Raw genomic sequence first — 23,032 nt, 5'->3', positions numbered from 1 at the left:
TTCATATACTCAGAAAAGTAAAATACAGGTTACAGGATAATTTGGAGGGTCTGTGTCCAGTTGTTTCCAGTTAATTTACCTAGCTGGAGACATTGTAGATCATTTCATATGATTAGACATACATGAGTGTAGCTTTTCGGGGGTTTAGATCTCATAATGAGGTTTCTCTTCATCCTGCCTTTCTAATCCAAGCTCTTTGGGACTCACCCACAGGTTGTACGGATTTGGATGGACCTATATTTTGCTTTTCCTTAGATTTAGTCCATGTGCAGTGAACTTGAGTAGCAGATTTTTTTTTTTTTTAGCTCTGCTAACATGATGTGATGTTTTGAGAACATTTAGAGCATTGAGAACAAACCACTGTAATGTAAGCTGGAGGAAAGGGAAGGACAGCTCCGTAGGTAGCCTGTCTTATCCCAGTTCCAAGAGCCAGTCAAAGAGACTCAGGTGCCCATCCTTCTGTTCCTCATGCATTTTGCAGTACTGGACAACTGCGTGAAAGATATCCCCCACCTTCCAGGACTTCTGATGAACCAGCCGCACAACGTCTAGAAACTAAAATAAAATACAGGGTTAGGATTCACGGATCACAGATGTCATCATGATGATCTCATCTCATTAGATCTTGCTTCCAAAGCCAAAGGCTGTCTCTAGTCTGTGTTTGACTAGACATCCCCTAGTGCCAGGGGATTATTTCCAGAAGACTCTGTTTTCCTTTGAGATGTTTCAGATTATTAAGGAGTTCCTTCCATTGAACTAGAATTTTCTTAACAGAAATTATGATTCCAGAGGACTAAATGGAATGAAAGTAATTCTTTCCAGAGTTGGTCTTTTTTAGTGTTTTCTTGGGTCTGCTTTTCATAGCTCATGGATTTCAATCCCTTCTGTCTCTATCACAAATAATACCACAGTGGATGTGTGTATTTAGGCCAAATAAATCAAGTGCTAAAACTTTAGGTAGGGCCCCCTACCGGTTCCCCATTCCATCTTGAGACACTCCCCCCTCACCCTCCATGCTAAGATCGAGCATCAGGTGAGGCTGGCTTTCCATAGCGATGGGAAAGAAAGGGGAAACACCCCGGATCTGTCACCTAGTTACTGACACCAGCTTCAACTGGCTACAACCCTCAGAGAAAGTTCTGGACTGCAAGTGAATTGTGAGCTTTGAGGAAGAGAAGAGAGGGAGCATCACTGTATAGATTATTCTCATCCTGAAGCTGTGGTGAAGAGCAGGATGAAGGCCTCTCCAACTCCTTCCTTTCTAAGGAAAGTACAACCAGTAAGACCCAGAGACTGTTGGAAATTCTTCGACACAGGGAATCTTATTCAATTCTGTCACAACCCCAGGGAGTGGGCATTTTCAGAAGAAAAAGTCAAGGGCTTGAGAGATGATGAACTAACATCAGGACCAGTGTCCTAGCACTCCAGGCTAGTGCACTTTCTACTACGAGACCTTTCTACATTTTGGTGTCAGGAGAATATAGAATTAAAATTTATTTGGAACACTGAGAGAGGAGGATGGGCTGGGAATCTGGTATCATTTTATGAGGAAGAAAGCCTTATTTGTTAAAAAGATGAGATTGTGGGGCAGTGCCTGTGGCTCAAGGAGTAGGGTGCTGGACTCATATACTGGAGGTGGTGGGTTCAAACCTGCCCCCAGGTCAAAAAAGCTGAAAAAAAAAGAGATGAGATTATGGTTTGGTTAAGATTCCTTCAATGTTTCCATCTTGGATTTTTGCAAATACTTTAAGATTCTTTTTCCTTTTAAATCAAATGTTCTTATTCCATTTGTTTGCTCAGACTTTAGAGATCAGCCAGAAACTGGAATGCTAATGTCTCTCCAGTTCGAATTTGTTAATTCATTTCAATTACTGAGAAGTTGTCTCGCGGAGAGCCACTGTTAAATCATGTTCCTTCTCTCAGCTGTGATGGTACCAACTGTTTGCACAATTACAGAAATCAGTGCTTTATTGTACTCACTTGCCTTGTATTGACTTAATCAAAATGAAGTAATTTTCTAGGCTGGAAAATGACATACTTAACTTTTAATACCTAGAAACATAAACATTGTCTTTAAGAGTTTTAGGATGTTGTGAAAAGGGAGCCAGATGGGAGGCAGATGGCGACCATAGATAGTAACTCAGGGGAAGGACAACATCTCAGCCATCTTTTCATATCTTGTGCCTGAACAGAGTAAGTGCTCAATGAATATTTGCTGAATGACAGAATGGCTGGAAGGCCAAATGTGTGTCAAGTACATTCAAAGTTCTCAAGAAGCCTCTCTGAAGTATGAATGGACATCTAGTTTCAATGAGGATAAACCATCACTAAGTATTCATTTTTTAGTTTTAGGTTCTGTTTTTGCACATATACTATTTAAAAACAAGTTTGCATATCTTAGGGATGTTTGTTCAATCATCTTCTATTAATGGGTTGCTCTGCAAAAATGTTTGGAGGTTATGGATTGAGGAAAAGGATGAACAGGGCCTGGGGTGAAAAAAGGAAGCAGGGAAGGGGCAAAGTAAAAGCTATTCCTGGGCACATCCCTCATCACAGGGCAATAGAGAGTGGGCATGTACATCAGGCGGATGACACACCAGGGACCTCTTCACTGCTCACGACCACTGCCATCAATCCAGGGTCAGTTCATTCACTTCCATCATCAGTGTTAGAATTTCAGAGAAACTATTACTTGCCTGGGACCCCTTATCATTCTGTCTTTATTCCCAACTTCATTGGGGGGAGGGGAGAATAAAACCTGGGGGGCAAATGTCACTATTTGGCAAACTCTTCTAAGCCTCAGGTCTTTCTGGAAGCCCATCACCAGCTTTTTTGTCTATCTATGATGACCACAGGATGGTGCCAGTTGACCCAAAGTTGTCAAAAATTCCCACTAGGTAGGCTACTGTTCCAGGACTTTGTGGTATAATCACAAGCAAGGATCTGTCACAGTCTCTAACTCCAGGCTGATAGTTCCATGAAGTGACATTTAAAAATGTTCTGGCCCACTAAACAATACAGCCTTCTCTGAGGCTGTAATGACTTGATCTTGGATATTGAGACCTTGAAACATCTTTGAGGACGCTGAGCAAAAAGATTTCAGGGTTTCTTTTCTTCTTTCATTAAAAAGAATAGATAAAAAATGAAAAAAGATTGAGAAAAATCCAGAAAAGGACATTTCCAGTTCCTCACTATACATAGAAATGAAAAAAGATGGTGAAGAAGCCAGAAAAGAACTTCTTAAAGCTACATTTCCATTAACATCTGACCCCAGAGCTATTATCTTGGTATTTGCACAATCAGCTTAAGCATGGTAGGGATCTATGTTTTTCTTGTTGTTGCATTGACAAATATCAAAAAATTTCATTTTGATAAAATGTTTTTATCATTGATTGTCACAATCAATAATAACTAGGTGCCATTTCTGTAGATAACAGTTGGCATTTCTTTGAACAAATGTCTTATCTTAGGAAACTAGAAAAACTTATGTTCTGTGATGATATATTACCTGCAGACTCAATTGAAGAAAAGCATCACCTGGCAGACAAGTTTTATATCCCCAGGTGCATTTAATAAATTAGGTTGTTTACAAAATTATATCATGGAATCTATAGGAGATAGTGTAAGCTGTGACATTTTTGGAAACAGTCAACTTAGATTTCCGAAAACCACTATCTCCTTTCTCTCTAAGACGGAATTAGATGTCATTAAAATGAATTGGTTCTATTGCGCTCTGGCAATTATGGCCTATAGAGTCATGATTCTTAACCTTGGCTGTAGCCTGGAATCTCCAGCACCTTTATAAAAGCCTGATGCCTGGGTCTCATTCTCAGAGGAGATTCTGATATAATTGGTTGGAGCATCAGAGTTTGTAAAGGTTCCCCAGGTGATTGTAACACACACTCAATTTAAGAATCCTGACTCAGCTCAAGACTCTAATGTTTACAAGTGAAGAGTGTTAGTATCTAATTCTTCTTAATTTCCCCCTTTCTTTCTGATGTATTCCTTTGAAACTGATACTTTAACCCCAAATATTTTTGGAAACTGAAGCTGCATTTCACTACCATCAACATTTTTCTTTCTCATTCTCTTTTCCCTACTCTGCATGGGGAATGGCGTAAGAGTTGGGAGGGGAGACTTCTCTCTCCTGACCTCACTGTCTTAGGAAGGTCAGTGTACGTGTTCCCTGTCTCGGCACATTTCTTTCTACGCACTGTCTCCATAAAAAGAAGTAATTTCCGCTGCAGCTTCAAACCTGAGAAGGGCACCAATTTACCGTGAGAGGCCAGTCACAGCTACCCCAGCTCACAGAGCCTCCTGGAATTTAAACAGAGGAGAAAGAGCTGGAGTGCAATGATTTTTGGATCTAAAAACTAGGACAAATGGCCATTTATGTGCCTTTTTTTAAACCAACTTCTCTCATTTTATATGTATTTTATTTTATTTTTGCCTTTTAAATTAGTTTAAATTTCACTGATGTCAAGCCCTACAAACTGTTTTACTCATTGGATGTTAGGATCATCATTAGTCTTTCTCCTGGAATTTAGCATTCTTTAAGGCCACCTCAAATTACGTTACTCCTTGATGATTTTTCTTCTGGAAGGAGAGCTCCAGCTTTAGTGCTCATCAGTATCACTTGTTAAGAATGAATATTTCCAGGCCTATTCTGAGAGAGAAAGTGATCACTTCCTAGCTGAGGCTTAGGAATCTGAATTGTGAATAGGGTCCCAAGTGATCGCGTTTCATGCCCATTTGGCTCCTGGGCACAGTTTGAGGAATCCTGTTTTCTCTGTGTTTCTCATCTCCCTTGCCTAGAGCAGGTTCTCATCGCATCTCAACATTACTATTTGTAGCCTGAGCCTCTGTTGCTTTATGTTCTCCTTGCCTTGGGGTTATCCTAAACTAGAATGTAAATTCCAAGAGGGTAGGACATTTTGTCTCTTCTGCTCACTGTACCTCTAGAGCTGGGATAGTGCCTGCCACATTGTGGTTGCTCAGTTGACTTTTGATGAATGTCTCGAATGCTTGACTTTAAGTGCACTTAACATCTTAATGATTAGACACAACCCAAATGGAAGGAAAAACTTGAAAACTCCAAGGTTGGAAATTCCAAATTTCAAATATTCTGGGTGTCCAATGTGCTGTCCCTCCAACCTTTTGAGTTGAACTAAGACTAGAATTAGTTGTAAGTTGCCTTCAAGGGCCCTACAACTCTGAGGCCAAGTTCACAGGCAGTGGTGGGAAGATGGCCTTCCTCAGGATAAGCTCACAGCACCCTCTTCTCCTTTACAACAAGCCTCCATTTTCTCAAGGCAGGAAGGTTAGTAAGTTGGGAATACGATATAGGGAAACACGTTGACTAAATTAACTTGTCCAAAAGAATTTCAGGATTCACAGAAATGGAAACTCAGGGTATTTATCTGTATATGTTGTTCAAGGTCCGAATGACATTTTCTGAACTTAACGGAGACATTTCTTTAACCTTCTCCAAGCTGATGAGGAGCTAAGAAGACACCGCTGCTCTCATGTGACATAGCCTCTGTGGGAAGACTCTTTTTGACACCACTTGACAATGGCCCTTTAACTACCTGGCTAATTTAAAAACAACCCAAATGAGGTTCTCAGAAGCACTCTTGATAGAAGAAGGACTATCAGAATGTTGCTTAAAGGCTTTATTTCACCATCTTAGTCACAGAGAACAAATGGTGCCCATTTATGGAAAAGCCATTATTTGCAAAAAGGATTTAACTGACTCTGAGAAAAAAGAGACACCCTCACCCCCGCAAAATTCCATATTTAGAATTAAGGTCCTTGAGGTGATGCTAATTGGTTGAGCAAAACATCATCTTATGTCATTCTTGATAACATTAGTGGAATGTTTATTTTCTCAGAAAAATAGTTATATGCAAAGACAAGCCTTCTTTTTGAGAACTGAAAATCTGGGAGAGATAAATATCAAGTCAGGGCCTGATTTACATAATCAAAGTGTGAGTGCAATACCCCTGTACCTAATGGGAACTTATGAGACATAGAGTCATGTAACAGTATTGCTTCTTCAAAAAGGTGAATTGCGTAAAAATCTACTCCATTAAGACCATCTGAAACGTAGCAGGGGCAGTGGCTAGAGACGGAGTTGTCCTTCATTTTCCCATGACCTTGGACATCTATTCCTTTGCTTCTCCTCCCCCCACAGCAGGGGTCTTTGGGACAGCGTACCTCATGGGGTGAGGTCAAACGTGATTATGCCCTCTCTCCATTCTTTGTGTTGGGAAGCTGAGTGTTAAGAGGAGAATTCCTCAAAGAGTGAACCTCTCATCACCATACAAAGATATGAGTACAGGAAGGTACCCAGAATTGGCTGGGGTATAACAATAGGGAAGTTTAGGCATGAAAAGAGGTGTAAATTCCTGGATGGAGCAAGGTTGGTATGGGAGAGCATGAAAAATGGATTAGGACTCCATTTCAATTTTTCCTATAGTCCATCCCACTGGCTGGTGGTACTGAGAAGGGGAATCTGTTCTAATTACCATGAGCATGGCAAGAAGGTAAAGGACATTTCATAACAGGCCATTATTGTTTGGCACTGACAATTAAAATGCACTTACAAGTCCTAAAAAAATCCAGATCATAGCCTCAAGGTCATTCAATTTGAGAGAGACACTTCTTAACTGAGAAATGTAGAGAAAGAGACTACTCTCTGAGGAGTCTCCCAAGTGCCAGCCTCATTAGTAAAAAAGAGATAAGAATATCCATTCTGATTTTCTCAAAGGACTGCTGGGAATCAAGTATGAGGCATATGAAAAAATGTTCCCCTGGCTGTGATAGGCAGGATCCTGAAACAGCCTCCAAGATTTTCCAGCTAACCTCTGGGACCATGAATAGGATAAGCTATGTCCTTAATGTCCCACCTTACACGGGAAAAAGAGATTCAACAGTTAGCTATGAGTTTATCAAAAGAGGCTATCCAGTGTTCTTCATCTAAAGCTGAGTTTACTCTGGCTGGTGGCACAAACATTAGAGAGATTGACAGCAAGGGGCCCGTGGTGAGGAATGTGGGCAGCCTCTAGAACAGTGTTTCTCAAACTTTTAAAAAACCTCATGGCACACTTGAACCTATAGTTAAACTTCCACGACACACTTAAATTATGTTGATCAAAACAAAAGAGTAAGAAGTAAAAAAGTACACCTACTGTGCTCTGAACTTCTTTTGGAAATAATTTAATTAATGATCCTTAAAAAATTTCAAGCCACACCTAAGATCCTCTCATGGCACATTGGTTGAAAATCACCACTCTTGAAGCCAAGGATGTCCCTCAGCTGATAGCCAGCAAGAACCAGGGACCCCAGTCCCACAACAGCAAGGAACTGAATTACAACACAAGGTGACTGAGTTGAGAAGCTTATTCTTCCCCAGAACTTGCAGATGAGAGCCCAGGCAGGCTGATTCTATAACAGGTGCTCTGTGATACCTGAGCACAGACCACCATCAAACTCAACCCTGAATTCTGACTTAAGAGCTGTGTGTTGTTTTCAGCTGGTAAATTTGTGGCACTTTGTTACATAGCAATAGAAAATGAGCCCAGAAATATTATTCATTTGAAATCTTTGAAAAGGAGCATTCTTTTAAACTATGGAATATTGATTTTCAAGACATTGGTGGATAGATTTACATCTCAAAGGTAAGATTCTACCACAGCTAATGGTAGGTCTTAGAGACAGGGAATCGGGGTGATAGTTGCTATTACATTTTAATGTCCACCATGAATCTCTTCTCAGCTTTATATTTCTGGTAGGTGAAGAATGATAATGAGAAAGTCTCCCTACTCAAACACGTTTGCCAGGGTATTAAAAATGTCCTCCTGCCACGTCATGCCACCAGCCTATTTTAAATATCACTGTAGCCTCATTTTGGTTTTTTTTTTTACATATCAAGTCCTTTCCCTCCACCTTTTATTTAATGAAGTCTTATGAAGAAGTTTGTCCCAGAACAGGAAAACACCGAAAAATAAAGGACACTGAAAAAAAGTTTCCAAATCCTCAATTGACTTTTTTCAGCACCATTGACAAGCCAAGACAAACTGAGGGTCAAAACATTAAATTATAGTTATCTTTATGCAGGTGGAAGATTTCAAGGTTCTGGATGCAATTTTGAGGTCAAGAAAAATGAGGATCACATATTTGAAATTCAAATAGCTTAACTGGACATTTACTGAGTTTCTAGCAAAGATGAAAACACAGACCTTTATTGATACCCTACCCAAACATGGAACATGGTACCTTTTCAATTCTGTTTTCCTGAGATTTCTTAAAGTAGATGGTGGGAATTCCAAGTTCGGAGGCAGCGATCCACTGCAGAGTGGCTCGAAGCTCAGCATCAGGACACTCAGGCTCCAGGTCAAAGTTGATCACCAGCAGATTCCTCTGGTGGCTGGCTGGTCCCACTGGCAGTTCAGAGGCACGTTCTGAACACAGAACAACCACACCCTTACTCCCCTTTCCAAAGGGATATCCCAGACAATTGTGTGTCAAAATTATGGGAATGTGGCTTACCCTCTATGTTTTCTGACTGTCCTTTAAGAATCTCCTTTTCTTCTACTAATTCACTTTGGGAGAAAACAACAGTATACAGTTGGTAATATTTAGGAAGAGTCAGTGGTAAATGGAAGATGAGGTGATGGGTCTTACTGATCTAAAAGCTTTTGGATATCACTCTAGATTTGTCATTTTTGTGCAATAATGCTGGGGAAACACCCATGTGTCTGTTACGAAGGATTATTGGGTCTGCAATAAACACCCCTTCCTATAGCAATAACAGAAGGCCAGATAAACTTAATGATTTTAGTTAGGAAATTGGTATGGGAAGCCCTGTGTGATGGTGAAGCTTCTCTTCAACTTCCCTGCCCCTAAACCATCACTAGTCTTAACAGTCAAGGAGGGACCTTTTTCAGGTAACTAGTTCTGATTTGGGGATGTATCTTCCTCCTGTGTTTTTCTTGTCATTTGTGGGATCATGTTTCTATCTTGCCACAATGTTTTCCCCCCTATACTATGATAGCAACATAGGTTGCATTTTAATACAGAACATATTTTTACATATATGGTCCTCTGATCTGAAGTAAGAGCAAAGATGAGTTTTACAAATGTAACTGTATGGCAAAATATCTGAATTAATTAAAAATTCTCTTCTTTTAATTGGAGAAAAGTATAAGAAGGCTGGGAATGGTTTGGCAGTAAGAATCCAGAACTAAAGTCTTTCATTAGCTATGGTAATGTATGCTGTTGGAGGTGTTTTCATATGGTGTTTACTTATTAGAGAGCCTTGTACAAAGTGGGAGGACTCAGTCAATGCTTCCAAAGAGAGAACACATGGTCCACAAGTAAAATGACAATCTTGGGGAGACTGTGGTTGCCCCATACTTTTGTCCCATATTGATAAGAGTGCAGGTTCCCTTACAAACGGTGTCTTTTGATGATAAATGATTCGTTGTTATTCTCCATTACTGCTAAGACCTGGCAGTAAATTCCATTGTATTCCAGATGTTGAGAGAAAGAATATAGTCATGTTTCCATTCATAACTAATTATTTGTAGACATGACAGTTTTTTTTTTTGGAGACAGAGCCTCAAGTTGTCCCCCTGGGTAGAGTGCTGGCATCACAGCTCACAGCAACCTCCAACTCCTGGGCTCAAGCAAGTCTCCTGCCTCCGCCTCCCAAGTAGCTGGGACCACAGGCGCCCGCCACAACGCCCGGCTATTTTTTGGTTGCAGCCGTCATTGTTGTTTGATGGGCCTGGGCTGGAACCTGCCACCTTAGGTGTCTGTGGCTGGTGCCTTAGCCATTTGAGTCACAGGCGCTGAGCTGACATGCCAGTTTTTTAGAGTCTAGATTTTGTTTTGGATCTCCGTGTGAGTGACATGAGTGACATGACCAATGGTTGCTACAGTTTCTGCTATTCTGGATCTGCAGGAGAGTGAGTGTGGGAGGTGAAAGTCTTGGCCGTCTGTAAATAGAGATTTTCCTGCAGGTCATAGGCTCACACTGGTGAGAAGGATAGAAAACGTACCTAAACAAATATTTCCTGGAGGAGAAAAATAGATTTACCTCAGAGTAGTTTCTGTTGGTTTTATTTTTTGGTCCCCTTTAAAAAATGAAACAAACCCAAAAGCCGAGATAATGTGTAGGTTCATCTTGACTTGTGAATAATGGCAAGAAAGGATGGAGAGCGACTTCAACCACTGAGGAATATGCCTGATTAAACTGAAACGGAAATGCTGTCCATTCAGAAAGTGGTTGAAGAAACAGGTCAAGCAGGAATGATACCTGCTTACTATTTTTCTAAAATTTCAGAAATTTCCATATCACAAGCTAAGTCATAATAATCAAAAACATATTTCCATTCATGTAATTTCCCAGAGTCATCATAAACTCTAGATGTAGCCCTGACCCCGGGTTGCCCTTCTTTCTTGTGTCATATTTTGTGAGGTACGTATTGTGTTTCTCTAAGTGCTTTCTCCCTTTGATATTTCAGAAGTCCCTGTATTAGCGGGGTGCTGGTCACTAAGTGAGAATGACACATCTCCATCATGACAACTATTTGATATTTGACCCCTTTCATAGTAATACTCCCAGCTGTCTACATGTCAAGGAAAGCTGTTCACACTTAATTCTGTCGAAGCAACTATATTCTATAGTGAAGACCATTGAGTAGTCTCCTTTGATCGGTAGGGTACAAGTTAAATAGATTTTTGCTTTTTTTGTGTTCAAGTAGGTAAATACACTTCTGATTAAATTGCTAAGCTTTATCTGAAATGATTGTTCCATAGGGGGGAAGATTGGGAAAGCAGAAAGCAGGGGGTGGTAGGACGGGGCCTTCTCTTGGCCTGAAATCTTGCTCCAGTGACATGGAACCGTGGCAGTACAGACATGATGAACTCAGCGGTTGGGCACAACCTGAATGATCAAAATGGATTGCCAGATGGAATTGGAGTAGTGGTCTCACAATCACTGCATCTCAGTGGCTACTTACTTAATCATGGGAGAAGATGGCATGCTTTCCTGATAAATGTCCAGGTCCATAATGCCAAGACTGCTAGTGGCACTACTGTTGCCATTGCTGACAAAGCAAAAGTTTACATATTAATGCCCATCTCCACCCCTGGGCCATGCTGCCGCTGACACCGATGTTCCGTAGTTGTACCAGGTCCTTCCTTTAGTCCCCCAAAGAATATTGCTTTGTGTCCAGGACTTCTAAATTGATACCTATTTCTTACCAAATTAGGGGGAAACATAACAAGACTCAAGTCTAATAGGCTAAGCCAATAATAATGGGAAACAATAATTTATAATTTCTAAAATGATGTCACAACTGGTGGATCTTATCTGGGGGGTAACCAGCAGCATTCCTCCGTTCTGCTTCATCCGCTGAATATATTTATCTATCAGCAAGAGGGTTCTTGCTGCTGGGGTCAGTGCAGAGGTGAAGAAACTTCTGAAAATACTGGTTTGGGGAGATACCAGAATGCTTATCTGCCTGCTTCTTGGATTTTAATAGAAACTAGAGGGCTCAGGTTTTCCCTTTGCCATTCTGGAAATTTTCCTTAGGGACATAGGATTTCTTCCATAGGATTTTGTAGGATGTTCATTTGGCTTGTTTTTGCCATGGGACTACAGAATTTACAGGTACAAAGATGGGTAATGTCAAAATTTTACCAGTCCCTTATACACATATTATAATCTTCAAGAGTGGGCAACACTAGATACCTTTGCACTGTAGAGGAGAACCACATAGGGCATCATTTTTGCAGGCTGCCCTATCAGCATATTAGCCTGGCACTTACTGAAACACAGTAGGGTTTGAGCTAGTTTTCAGCCTTCATCTATGTCGTAAAATGGAATGTACCCAATTTCACCAAACCCACTGAATCTCCTCATACCTTCTCTACTTCCAATATTGCCTCTTCCAAGCAAGGTTGGAGTGGTGTCTTGTAGTGAGCCAGTCTTCCCTCAAAAATACCATGATTACCAACTAGACTCCTTCAATGTTAAATTCTTATCTTAGGTTTTGGATGGGCCACTGAATGTATTGACAGAGTAAAACATGAACACTCAAAGTTCTGCTGGAAATAATTAACACTAAAAATGTCTGCTGTTAAGTCCAAAGATTCAAGTTCTCTTTGCCTTTCATCTCCATCTTATAAGATTTCTCACTAGTTTTTGCAATTTTAGACAAATTGTTTAGCCTTGTGAAGTGTTCTTGAGTATAAACAGACTGAATTGCCAGAAATAAGACTTTCGAAGACCCATAGGATTCTAAATCTCACTTTCTGTGGACTTGCTGATCCAGTATCAAAGAAGATTTTGGGCAGAAACATAGAGATTCTTTTCAAAGTTCCACCTCACAGAGAAAAAAGTTATAGTTCATGTCTCCTGACTGGCTTCAGTCCTTCCAAATCTGATCTCTCCTATACTCCCCCCTAGCTTTTCCAGAAGAACAGTACAGAGGACAGGGGAAAGGAGTGACAGTCAGGCCGAACAATGCGGCACAGTGTGGAAACAATTGCCTCATATAAACCCAGCCTGTGTTGCATCTGAAGCACAAAAGAACCAGAGAGGAAGTATATAACACACAGGTGTTCCAGCAGCTCTCTTAGTTAACACGATAACTAAGAAAATGCCATGAAGGCTATGTTAACCAGTTTGGTGAAAATATTTCAAATTGTATATAAAACCAGCACACTGTACCCCATGACTGCATTAATGTACACAGCTATGATTTAATAAAAAAAAAAAAACCAACAAAACTTCACAGTTGTCATCATCAAAGGCACTAGCTGCAGCTTGCAGGGAGGGGGACACAGCTAATTATTAACCCTGGCCAAGGTAATTTAAGCAGTAACTAGGTATGTTATAATACCTCTCAGCATAAATCCTGACAGGCTGGGACTTTGACCTAAGGGAAGTTTCCTTTTTGTGTGCTCTCGACCCATTAGAGACCCTTTGCAGAGAAACAGTAAAATGCATTTGTGGAATCTGTATTCAGAACACTTTCCCTGGGAAGGCAAGTGAGGAGCTGGTACCTCAGGGATCGCTCACTGAGCTGCAGAAAGCTGCTTGTATCATCTGGGTTGTCATCCTCGTTGGCCAGCTGGGACCAGCTGCCTGTGCTCTCTTCGCTGCTGCTGGGAGGGTTGGGGAACCCATCTGGGGCTCTGGCATTTGGAGATACTTCAGCCTCTGGTATATCTCTGGCATCAAGGCTGTCACTGTAGACGGCAAGACATCATTACCAAGAGGGGAGGCACAAAATGAGACTTTTCATAGAGGTTGCTCTGGGTAAGCAGGATGGTATTGGACACAGGTGGACAGGTAGATTCTTTTTAGGCTGAGCCTTCTGCCGGTGCCCTGGGTCCTATTTGCCTTCTGAGGACCATTCTCCATCTGCTGGGTTTCTCATTTGTTCTATTGATCTCTTTCTACTGACTCCCTCCATTCATTTAAAAAACAAGTTAAAGCCCCGTGGCCTGCACAAAAAAGAATTACTGAGGGATGGTAAAAACAAGATACATAAAGCATTCTCCCCAGAGATTGAGATTCAGAGGTTCCTGGGAGGGAAGCCCAGGAATCTGTATTTTCACCGACCCCCTCTGGTGACTCTCACGCAAGTGGCAGATGTAGAAACACCCAGCCCAGTTAGCTGCTTTACGAAGTCATTTCTCCTACTAGGGTCTCTGTATTTTAAATTTGCCATCACCTTTTACTTTTTCCCTTCTCTCTGAAACCAGTGATTATACTAGCACCATCTTTCTGAATGAGTGCTTGCACTGTCAGACCAAGTAGCTCTCCAGTACTGTTTAACTCTTGCTCTGACAGGCCTTTGTCTTTCCTGAACACTCCCTTCCCCTGCCTCCCTGTGAATTTTGCCTCTCTGGCCCCCTCCTTACCTGAACCCGGTTCTCTGTTTTTCTTTAAAGGGTAGCTGCAGTCATCTCTGATTGACTCCCTGCCCTCGGTTCCACAGTCTGTTGCTATGTACTCACATCTACTCGCCTGTCTATAAAAATAGCTCTCAAATCTGGGCCTCAGCCAGGACCTTTCTTCCAGATTCTGGGGCTCCTTTTCTCTTAGTCTTCTGAATCTGTCCAGTCTGTCTTATTAACATCTCAAAATCCACATATCTAGAGAAAATTCTAATTCCCTTGCACCTTCTTCCTGTTACTAAGGGGTTGCTGTTACTAGCACGCTGTGCTGGTTAACTCTTCAAAAAGGACAGTCCTTAATAAATTTGGTTTTCTTTTCTAAAGTGTTGGGATTTTTTTTTTTTTTTTCAACATGATCAGGGAGGAAAGGGGAGAACAGATGCCATGGAAGAGACAGTATTTACTTAAATTCAAATGAAAGAAAATTCACTGATGACAAAGGGAAACAATATACATGTTGTTAACCCAAAATGTTGTTAACCCCCAAGTGATAATGAGGTTCACAATTCAGAAAAGGGAGCTCACAAAGGGGTGGCCATGCCTGGGGTGACCATTCTGGCAGGCTGGAAAGCAGGGCGCTGGGCCACAAGCCAGAAACATGTTGTTTAGAGACAGGGACAATGGGAACAGGAATTTAGACTGAGTGGAGTGGCCGAACATACATAACAAGCCATAGGAACTATGTGGGAGTCATGAACATGTAGGAAACGATAAATAAGCACCTGGCCTCTCTTGCTTTATATTTCTTTATGGAATCCATTCATTCAATGCAGGTGGGAAGCTCAGGATTTTATTTTTAGTTTGCAAAGTATAAATGAACCAAGGCCTGGACACAAAGGAGAGGTCTCCAAAATAATTTGTGCGCCTAGGTAAACAGTAATTTCCTGGACTAATTCCTCACTAAATTAGAACTTTCTGTTATTACAAATATCTGTCTCAAGATATTTCTTATTAAGTGAGTTAAATCTCAGTGATTGACATTGAACATCCCGATTAAAAAATGAGTCTGTCAGTGTATTTTACTTTATCTCAATTTCATGCTCTATTTAAAGTAAATCTCATGTTCCATGTCACATAACTTGGAATTGAGAATGAATAATCATTATCTGAAACATCGGTTTTCATTTTCTTTTGAAAGGAATTTGTAGTTTTGCTCATTTATTTATAAATAATGTACAAATTTGTTATGCAAATGTATAAAGATGGCTTCCCCACTTATTGTATAGTTCACACAGAGAGATTTAGGGGGCCTATGTTTTGTCAAATTCAGCGATGTAATCTCTGAGATCACAGGGACTTCAGAGGTTATCTAGTCCATAGTTTATTTCAGGGTTGACTCTTCGTATTCCATGTTCTATGGGTTTTGAAAAATGTATACTGACATATATCCACCATTATGGTATTATACAGAATAGTTTCACTGTCTGGCTTGGCAGCCATAGCACAGTGGTTACGGCACCAGCCACATACACCGAGGCTGCTCGGTTCAAACCTGGCCCGGGCCTGCTGAACAACAATGACAACTATAACAAAAAATAGCAGGGTGTTGTGGCAGGCACCTGTAGTCCTAAACTACTTGGGAGGCTGAGGCAAGAGAATCACCTGAGCCCTAGAGTTTGAGGTTGCTGTGAACTGTGATACCACAGCACTCTACCCAGGGTGACGTAGTGAGACTCTGTCTCCAAAAAAAAAATCCTCTTGTTTCGTCTATCAATCCCTCCTACTCCAACCCTTGGCGATCCTGAACTTTTTGCTGTCTCAATGATTGCCTTTTTTGAGAATGTCATATGACTGGAGTCATACAGCATGTAGGCTCTTAAGATTAACTGTTTAATAATATGAGTTTAAGTTTCTTCCATGTCTTTTTATGTCTTGATAGCTCATTTATAGTTTTTCAGTGCTTAATAGAATTCTATTACATGGATATACCATAGTTTATTCATTTGCCTTCCAAAAAATATCTTTGTTGCTTCCAACTTTTGGCAATTATTAATAAAGGTCCTACAAATATCTGTATGTAGATTTTTGTGTGAACATAAGCTTTTAATATACTTGGGCAAATATCAAGGGGCATGATTACTGGCTTGTATGGTAAAAGTTTGTTTAGTATTGCAAATTACTGTCAACTGTCTTCCAAAATAGTTGCTTCATTTGCATTCTCACCAGTGGTGAATGAGAAGTCTTACCGCTCCACATCATTAACAGCCTGTGGTGTTGTCAATGCTTTGGATTTGGGCCATTCTAACAGGTATGTAGTGGTGTCTTATTCTTATTTTGATTTGCAATTTCCTAATGACCTTTAGCTTTGAATGTCTTTTTATACACTTATGTACCTTCTGTATGTTTTTTTGGGAGAAGTGTCTGTTCATCTGTTTTGCTGATTTTTAAAGTTGTGTTTCTAACTGACAAACAATAATCATATATACTTAATGAGGTACAATGTCATGTTTTGTACCTGTATACATTGTAGAATGATCAAATCAGGGTAATGGCATATCTATCACCTTAAATATTTATCATTTCTTTGTGATTAGAACATTAAAATCTTCTGTTATGACTATTTAGGAATATACAGTATATCACTATTAACTATGGTCACCTTGTTGTGAGGAATGCAAGAATTCATACCCTTTTGTTTAACTATAACTTTGTACCTATTGACCAACATCTCCCCCTTCCCAGTCTCTCTCAGCTCTTGGTAACCACCATTCTACTCTCCACTTCTATGAGTTTGAGTCAACATTTTTAGATTTCACATATAAGTGAGATTTTATGATAGTTGTATCTTTGTCCTTGTCTTATTTCACTTAACATGCTGTCTTCTAGGTTCATCATGTTGTTACAAATTACAGAATTTCCTGGTTTAAAAATATATTACAAAGCTATAATAATTAAAACAGAATGACACTGGCATAAAAACAAACACATTGACCAATGGAATAGGATACAGAGCAAAGAAGTAAACCTACACACCTATGGTTGACTACTTTTTGACAACAGTGTTTAGAAGACACAAGGGGGAGAAGGTAGTTTTTTCATACCTAGTATTTGGGGAAGCTAGATAGTTACATGAAGAAAAATAAAAATGGACCCTTATCTCACCCCTTATACAAGAATCAATTAAAATGGATTAAAGACTTAAACATAAGACCTGAAACTACAAAATGCTAGATGAAAGAATAGCTGAAAAGCCACTCAAAGTGCCCAATTTTAAAACAGGTTGTACATTTTTTATTGTTGAATTTTAAGAGTTCTTTGTGTATTTTGGATAGTAGTGCTTTGTCAGATATATCTTTTAGAAATATTTTCTTTCACTCTGTGGCTTGTCTTCTCATGTTTTTCATGGTGTTTTTCACAGAACAAAAAATTTTAATTTTAATCAAGTTTAGCTTATAAATTCTTTCATGGATTATGTCTTTGGTGTACCTAAAAGTCATCATGATACTCAAGGTCATCTACATTTTCTCCTACATTATCTTATAGGAAGTTTATAGTTTTATGTTTTATATTTAGGTCCATGTTCCATTTTGAATAAATTTTTGTAAAGAATTTGAAGTCTGTCTTGTCATTCTTTTGCATATATGAATGTTCAGTTGTTCCAGCACCATTTATTTAAGAGACTATCTTTTCTCTATTGTATTGCCTTTGCTACTTTGTCAAACATCAGGTGACTGTTTGAGTGAGTTTATTATTGGGCTCTCTATTCTGATCATTGATCTATTTTTGTTTTTTCTCTTGCCATTACCACACTGTCTTGATTATTATATCTATATACTAAATCATGAGATTTTCTAATTTTGTTCTTTTTTTTACAAACTTTTTTTGACTAGTTTGGGTCTTTTACCTCTCCAAATAAACTTTAGAATCAGCTTGTTGATATCTGAAGGGATTTTCATTGGGATTGTGTTGAAAGTATAGATCAAGTTTGGAAGAACTTAAACTCTTAACAATATTGAGTCTTGTATTCATGAATAGTTTTATTTTTGAAGCTATTTTCTCTGGACAAAGTATACTAGGTGAACATTTTTTTTCCCCTTCAGCATAGTAAAAATGTCATTTGTCTTACATCTTATACTATTCATTTGTGCTCCTCAGTATGCGATGTTTCTTTTTATATCAGCTATTTTTAAAACTATTTATCACTGGTTTTTAATAATTTTATTATGATGTACTTTAATATGCTTTTCTTTTTGTTGATTCTGCAATTATAGTTAATTATACTTCTTACTTTGCAAGTTTATAACTTTCATCAAATCTCATATTCATGTGTACCTTTAAATTTTTTGGAGTCCTTATATGCTAATTTCATTTTCTCTATAATTGCTGAATAGTTTTTATTGATTATTATATTTCTGGTTTGTTAAGTGTTGGATTTTGTTGTCTTTCTTTAAACAATGTTGGATTTCATTCTAGGTTAAATCATGTTCAGTTCAGTTTGATCTTTTCACTGCTTGCTGTTAAGTATATTTGAAAAAGTTTAGATAAACTTTTACTTTTAGGGCTAGTTTTGTCCTGATTCTATGGTATAATGATTTTAATATCTCTCCTAAATGCTATGTATGTTTAACATGCATCCTTTACTTCTGCTAATTGGAACTTAACATCACCCAGTCCTGTGTGAGCTTGTGGAATTATTCAGTTCACAGCTCTCTCACTTCATGGAGTCGTAGTTATTTATGCATAACTCAGTATTTAGCAGCAGGTTAATGGGGGCCCTGTGCAGATTTGTGAGCTCTTTCTCAGCATATTTCCCTCCAGTATCTGTTTCCTCAACTTAGAGTAACCACTCTATGTCACCTTGAACAAGTCCCTAAGCTCTGCTCAGATTTTTCCCATTTGGCACTGATGTCTACAAAAAGAATCTAGGCAGAAACGGGGGGGCAATTATTGGGGTACCATGTTTGTTTTCCTCCTTTCAGTGTGTTGCTTATTGTTTTTATATATTTTGCCTCTCATAGAATGAACACTCAAATATTTTGGGCTAAATAATTTTTTCTTCAAGCAAATATAAGTTAATACACAACTTAAAATATGTTTCTTAACCATAAAAATTATGTCAGACAGTATTTTTTAGTAATAATTATGAATACATGCCTCAGTGGGTAGCCTAAAAATATCTTTAAGATAGAACACCTTCAAGCAGAATTCAGAATGCATATGTCTTATTCTTGTGTTTCACAAGAAGTGTTTCACAGAAGATTGAGTTTTGTATTTAGTTATTTTGACTAATAATATCCATGATAACATCTCAGAGCTTAGAAAATGTAAGCTAAATGCAGCTAATTATCTCCCTGGCAAATCTTAGAAATTCTCTTGGTTTAATAAAATTGTCATACTGTTCATGACTAAATTCTCTTGGAAAAGAGCTCCTGGAATAAAGGTAACTATAGACCCTAACCCCAAACAACAAAGACAATACCTACAATAAGGTAAACATTTACTCAAGTATTGACAACAGGATGGGCACTAAGTTAGGAGATTTATGTGCATTTCTTTATTTAACACTTAAAAATCCTCATAGGTTGTACTTATTATTTTCCCACCAACATGTGAGTAAAGCAAGGTAAAGAGATTGGAGACTTCTTCAAGGTGACAGAGTTACAAGGCTAGTTCTAAGTCCATGTTCTAACAATTCTTTATATTGATACACATAAAACATATTAAATATTTATTCCTTAAGTTTTAGAAGCAGATCCAGGTCTTGAGTTTCCAGAGCAGATTATTCTACATTCTTTTATGTTTTATTAGTGGACAACCAAATCAGAACTCTGTATCATGAGTGGAGAAAATGTGTTCTTGGGTCATTATATGGAACACAAATCTAAATCAGTTGGAGGCTTAATTTAAATATTTTTCTGAATTCTTTTTGAAATACCCCTGGGCTGGACCTATTTTTAGGATAGTATCAGTGAGATTTAATTCAAAATTGTATAATGAAGTTTATTCAGCTTCAGTGAAAATCACAATTTGATTTGAGCCCACAGACACAAATCTTATTGGACTACCAGTTTATGAATGCGCCCTGAGTAGGTCACCTTTTTGTCTAAAAAATTTCCTCTGGGTTATGATCTCTGTGTTTAAGCAGACTCTACATCAGGTACCTAGATTCTACAAGGGTTTTCCATTTGCTTGTATATCAAGTTTAAGGTAATCCTACACAATGGCTATTTTGTTTCTTTAACTCTTAGATCACTTTTTAAAACTTGTAATCCTCCATACTACCTGGATCCAAGTCTTGAGTAAATATTTTCTACAGCTGGAGAAGGACTGGTATATACAAACTTGTCTTTGGGGTCAGCTCAGCCTATTTCATCTGATTTTACTGTGTGTAATTGTGGTTGTTCATTTTCATGTTTCATGTTTTCTACCTGTTGAACTCTTCCAGGGTCTCATCCAGTAGCAAAGTTAAGTTCTTAGTTCTAAATGGCTAAGGAAACAGTACTGAGATTCACTTCGACTATGCACCAAACACATCTAACCACAACTGTAAGTGATCTGAGGCCCTCTCCTAGGGAGCCCTGGAATCTGCAGGTGGAGCGTTTCTGTTTCCCTAGGGAGCTGCTGAGACATGATGAAGTCTGAGTTCAACTTGTCTGCAGCTAAACATTTAGAAATCACAGGCCCTTTCTAAGTAATAAACAATAGGCATATGTCTCAGAAAAGACAACATAGGCTCTCTTTCAAATGTGTTTTCCAAGGCCAGAGGCTTAATTATTGATTTTGTTTATCTGTTTTGGTTAACCTGAACTTTAGTCCAAAAATAAAGAAATGATACAATGGTCTCATAATCAGGAATCTGATGAATTTTCTACAGAAGATGTAAGTTGTAAAAGGAATTGACACTTTTTAAAGTAGCCTAAGAGAAATAATTACCTTGCCTCAAATACAAATTGTATTGTTAACTGCACTACAATTTTCTGGACAAGAAATGTTGCAATAACAATACTCCAGTGTTGCTTTGCCAGAATTTGCATCTGAAGAGTCAGCCTTAGTGGAATATGGTGTTTTGCATCTAAGAGTCAGCCTTAGTGGAATAAGACAACAACAACAAAAAACCAAAACAAAATAAAACAAAACTTAAAAGAAGAGATACTAGGGTGAAGAAAAATGAGAGAAGAGAAAAGTAATGTCAAAATATTTAATGTCAGGCCAGGCACTGTGGATCCTGCCTATGATCCTAGCACTCTGGGAGGGGGAGGTGGGCAGATTGGCTGAGATAAGGAGCTGGAGACCAGCCTGACCAAAAGCAGGACCCCAAATAGCCAGGCATTGTGGAAGGTGCCTGTATGTGGGAGGCTGAGGCAAGAGGATCACTTGAGCCCAAGAGTTTGAGGTTGCCGTGAGCTTTGATGCCATGGCACTTTACCAGAGGTGTCAAAATAAGACTCTGCCTCAAAAATATATATATTTAAATGTCAAATTCCAATACTAAAATTTAGTTTAATTTTTGTACTTTCAAATGAACAAGTTGGTGTCATTAGTCATTATTATTTGCTTGAAAAGTGCATGAATTAATTTTAAAATGTAGCAAATCACAGATTAATTTTAACAGACACAATGATACTTCCCTTCAGTTATATAAATGAATTCATTTTGTTCTGGAGATTTACTGTCAACTTTTTATTGTGAGTGCACATTAACTCAGGTCATCATTTCTTTTCCCCTCAGGAATTCATTTCTTGCCTTGGTAAAATCCCTTTTCATCTAAGACTTAGAATAAATACTAATAAGATGTAAATTCCCGTCGCATGCAGGCTCTCTGGTCTAACATTCACTCACCCATGGTTTCCACAGGTGCTCACAGCGGCATCTTCACCTCTCACAGTATCTGGGACTTTTTCTTCATTCACACGATCTTCTGCTTCCTTCAGGGGGCTGCTTTTGGAAAGGAAGTGTTCAGTTTCCCCAGCACAGGCTTCTCTCTGATCTGTTTCAATCTGAATCAAAGGCACTTCCCTTGAGCAAAGTGATTGTCTAGTGTGGTTCGGAGGGACAGCATCGCAGCACGAGGAAGCTTCCTTTCTGCAGTCCAAACTGTCGTGGCTTGTAAGAGGAGCGGCTTGGCTTGGAGATGACACTGAGAGATGTTTGCTTTCAGTAGCAGAGTCTTTCCTCGGGTAACCCCCAGACTCCTGAACCCGCAGGGCTGGCCCGCTGCACACCCTGCCGGCAGCTGATTGATTTGCACACCTCTGCCCTTGAAAGGTGCCCGAAGTAGGCTCAGCAGCAGCTGGCGCCGAGTCATCCACGATGATTTTGTTCTTGCGCATGAGGGCCTTAATTGAGCTTGCCCACGTTTCGTGAATTAACATGTTAGTGATGTGATCAGTCCCACCTCTCCGATACAAGCAAGAGTCTGATTTGCAGAGACCTGACGAGGAGGCGCCACTGACCTGCTGTACGTTGAGGAAATCTTGCGGGCAGCTCTGAGCAAAGCCGTCTAAGGAGTTGGCTTTGATGGGTGCACTGACTGTTAACCCGGCACAGGAGGACCTGCTGTCTGGCACGGACGACTGTCTGTAACACAGTGGGGATCGCAGAGAGGGAGACAGTAAGCCCGCCGTCCAGTCCTGGCTGCTGCGTCTGGAGGAGGTGCTGTCTCTGCCGTCCCTCTCCATGTCCCTCAGCATGTACCTATAGAATTCCTCGGTGATGCTCTCTGTGCTGGACTGCTTAGAGGGACAGCTCGGCCTCACGTCCAGGTGGTCGCTTTTCCGGCATGCCTGTTGTATGGCCGAGCTCAGAATGCTGCTGGCGTTCTTGCCGGCGTAGTAATCCAGCAGCAACTCAAATCCTCTCCCTTCGCTTTCCATCTGGTTCACCATGAACCTGGAAAACTCATCCGTGATGCTCTCGCAGCTGGACTGTTTGGAGACAGAGCTGGCCCTGCTGACTGGTTGGCTTAAGGTGCTCGTGAGCCCCAGGCTGCTGATGTAGGCCCTGGCCTCCAAGTCCTCCTCGGGGATGCTTTCGCAGCTGGACGCCTTCAGCCGGCTCCACCTGTCGCCACTGCCCAGGAACCGACTCCGGGGGTAGCTCTGGGCTTGCCACACAC

The 23,032-nt window shown here is 39.8% G+C and overlaps 1 protein-coding gene across 1 annotated transcript in view; it reads right to left on the bottom strand.

Moving 5' to 3' along the window:
- Positions 1 to 411: 411 nt before the first annotated feature.
- Positions 412 to 23,032, bottom strand: part of SPHKAP (SPHK1 interactor, AKAP domain containing) — a 149,432-nt gene continuing 126,811 nt past the window's right edge. The window contains exons 8-13 of the mRNA XM_012802109.2: positions 21,757 to 23,028; positions 13,078 to 13,263; positions 11,028 to 11,114; positions 8,551 to 8,603; positions 8,278 to 8,462; positions 412 to 555 (exon numbers count right to left, since the gene is read on the bottom strand). Coding sequence (XP_012657563.2) covers positions 412 to 555; positions 8,278 to 8,462; positions 8,551 to 8,603; positions 11,028 to 11,114; positions 13,078 to 13,263; positions 21,757 to 23,028 — 1,927 coding nt within the window. The remainder of the gene's footprint in view (positions 556 to 8,277; positions 8,463 to 8,550; positions 8,604 to 11,027; positions 11,115 to 13,077; positions 13,264 to 21,756; positions 23,029 to 23,032) is intronic.

The sequence above is a fragment of the Otolemur garnettii genome, unplaced genomic scaffold, assembly GCF_000181295.1.
Source record: "Otolemur garnettii isolate 467f Iridium unplaced genomic scaffold, OtoGar3 scaffold00013, whole genome shotgun sequence".
Taxonomy (NCBI): domain Eukaryota; kingdom Metazoa; phylum Chordata; class Mammalia; order Primates; family Galagidae; genus Otolemur; species Otolemur garnettii.
Note: the sequence above shows the minus strand (reverse complement) of the source record. Positions and strands in the feature narration are given on the sequence as shown.